Source organism: Phytophthora parasitica, assembly GCF_000247585.1.
Source record: "Phytophthora parasitica INRA-310 unplaced genomic scaffold supercont2.134, whole genome shotgun sequence".
Lineage (NCBI taxonomy): Eukaryota > Oomycota > Peronosporomycetes > Peronosporales > Peronosporaceae > Phytophthora > Phytophthora nicotianae.
In genome coordinates, this window is record NW_008649120.1 from 24,888 (window position 1) to 27,709 (window position 2,822).

The 2,822-nt window shown below is 44.7% G+C and overlaps 1 protein-coding gene across 1 annotated transcript; it reads left to right on the forward strand.

Moving 5' to 3' along the window:
* Positions 1-67: 67 nt before the first annotated feature.
* PPTG_19620 (hypothetical protein) lies at positions 68-1,030 on the forward strand (the record flags this gene model as incomplete). Its single annotated transcript, XM_008918045.1, has 1 exon — positions 68-1,030. One exon carries the CDS (start codon positions 68-70, stop codon positions 1,028-1,030), a length of 963 nt encoding a protein of 320 aa, XP_008916293.1.
* Between the last annotated feature and the right edge of the window lie 1,792 nt (positions 1,031-2,822).

Consider the following 2,822-nt stretch of genomic DNA (forward strand, 5'->3'; position numbering starts at 1 on the left):
TTCTGGGCATTTTTGCGGTCTATGTGGTGAACGGAGTGCGAAACCAGCGGCTCCTGTCACTCTCCCGATGGATGATGGCCAAACAGCTAGTGCTCACCTTGAGCACATGGAATCGGTTTTGATGCTGTACAACAAGGACCTGAGCATGGTACGCTTCCTCATAGGAGACAATTGTTCGACCAATCAGTGTTTAGCATCAATGCTCAAGATTCCTCTGATTAGCTGTGCTAACCATCGATTAAATCTTGCGGTTAATCGGTTTCTGGAGGGGTATCAGACTCAGATTGACATGATTCAAAATCTGATGATTCAACTACGTCACACCAACAATGCTGCTGCGCTATCCCGAGTAACCCACCTGAAGCCTATCAAGGCTAATGTGACGCGATGGTCATCTACATACCAAATGCTACAGCGGTACATGAAGATACGCGATGCAAATCTTACCGTCAGTGCTGTGGAGGAGCTCGTTCCGCGAGGGAAGGGCCACCGGCGCATTGCTGCGGTGGCCGATAAGCTCGTAGAGCTTGACAGTGTTTGTGTCAAGTTGCAGGCAAAGGAACGTTCTATGGCGGAGGTGCGTCTGTTGTTTGACGCATGTATGGTAAAGTACCCAGAGATGAGTGAGTATTTGCAACCGGCTGCCCAAATCGTTCACTCCCCCCTCTTTGAGTCTGCTATTGTGAAAGTCCAGAACGATCTCCCGCTTTCATCTCCCGAGCAACAAGAAATCGAGGCGTTCGTGCTTCCTACAAATGAATCAAGCGCTGCAGTGCGTCATCGAGTTGATTTTGCCTCAACCGTTCTCCGGCAGGCAAAGAAACGTCGACGCTCCGAGCATGTTGTCGCTAAGTACGACCCTATTTTGCATGAAGTCCCTCCAACAAGCAACGCATGCGAGCGTCTATTTTCGGGATGTAAGCTGGTCTTGACCTCTCTGCGTGCATCAACCCTGCCTGCAAACATTGAGGTAATGATGTTTTTGAGGGCTAATATGGAGCTTTGGAGCAACTCTTCTCGGTTGTATTGAGGATGACGAGGAAGGGCATCTTTAGAGTTTTGTATTTGGCCAATACATTGAAATGATTGCAGTAACTATAATTGTGTCCTTGTGTATTGAAGTAATTACTACGGACCTCTAGAACAAGCAGTAACATTGATAATTGTATTTGCTAGGCCCTGGCACAGGTGGAGCACGTGTTAATAGCTACGTCCAACGGCAAGGCTGTGCAACCGTTGACATTCGAATATACGGCTATAATATCAAAAACACCAACGTTTTACCTGTCCCAGATGCAGTGGTTGAAAAAGTGAGTGTTTTGTGCGGAGGAGCAAACTATAACAAAACAAGAGGAATAGAGCTGATAATGACTTTGCTCTTGGTGTTTTCCAGCGGGCAAGCGTAACTATCATAATGCCATGGATTCTCGGAGCAAAAGCTGAACAATATGTCTCCCACTAGCATGAGTAATCGATGGGAGCAATGCTCGCAGTATATATTGTATAGAATTTCCGATGCATTCACCGCTACCCCCAGTGTATTTCGAATCTCATGCTATCCTGAAGTCCAATGCTAACGTGTGGAATGAGGCACTATTCGTCAGCGCCACCTACGGTGGCGAATTCGACGTGGCAGACTCGTTAGAAAATAATCACAATAGTTGCAGTAATTATTGTTGACGAGCTTGATACTGCAGTAAATATTTTACTCTATTTAACATGCCAATACAATACACTTTGATATTTTCCGATCCCTGTTGGTAGCTGCATCTCGTTAGATTTGTTTTTGTGAATCGCCGGTTGCCTTAGTTTTTGCTCGCCCCACGGTTAGGCCGGCGACCAGTTCTGCCACTGATTTACCGCAATGATTCACATCTCCTGACGCTTCTCTTTCGCTTACCCGGGCGTCTCTCTCTCTACCGTATTTGATACAGAATCTGCAAGCCGCAGCAATGACCTTGACAGTATCAAGATTCCGCTCGGTGATTAAGAACTAAACATGAATTCATATCCTAGCTGAAATGGAGTCTACACACATCTCAGCATCTTGACCTCAGCGTAAATCCACTGGTTAGGTTGTAAATAAAACGAGCGGGAATACGTGTGAAGAAGTTGTAGAGAGCCGATGTAGTGGTAAGACCCAAATCACAAGCGAAAAAATAAGTTTATCAGAATAGGATTCAAACGCGTTCAAACAGCAGCGGGAATCGCTCCATTCTCGGATTATCTTTATTGTGACTTTAATCATCAGAATAGAGAGCTTTAGTTCCTGGAATAGCTCTACGTTTTGGAACCACAATTGCCATCATTTCATTGGTCCAAAACATACTCCAGTGGATCAACGTGAACCTTCGTTATCCGAAGCTCTCTAAGAGCACTGCCACCGGTTGGTTAACAAAATGCTATATTTCCCTCAGTATACAATTGTGGTGCACCGATAGGCGGCAAAGAGGAAAGGGGCTATACAGTTGAAATTTATCAAAAAAAACCACCTTGAAGAGACAGTCCACTTTTATAGCCAAGCAAATATTTGGACTCTAATGTATGGAAAGTCATTCAATTTTTTTTTAACTAGGCATTTAAGCCTTTCACTAAAAAAATGTTCCAACTCACTTTTGCGTCTCAGCTAGTCCCCATTGTACTTAAGTGAAATTGAACGATAGTACCCTTTTTGTTGTTGTTAAACCTAGCATCTCGAAGGGCGCAAAAGGATGATATCTTAATAATTAATACAAGAAACGAATGCATTCGTGTTCACTGACTGCTCGTGTAGTGTGGTAGAACTTCCTTGCTTTGCAAAATCCGGCGCACCGACGGGGACA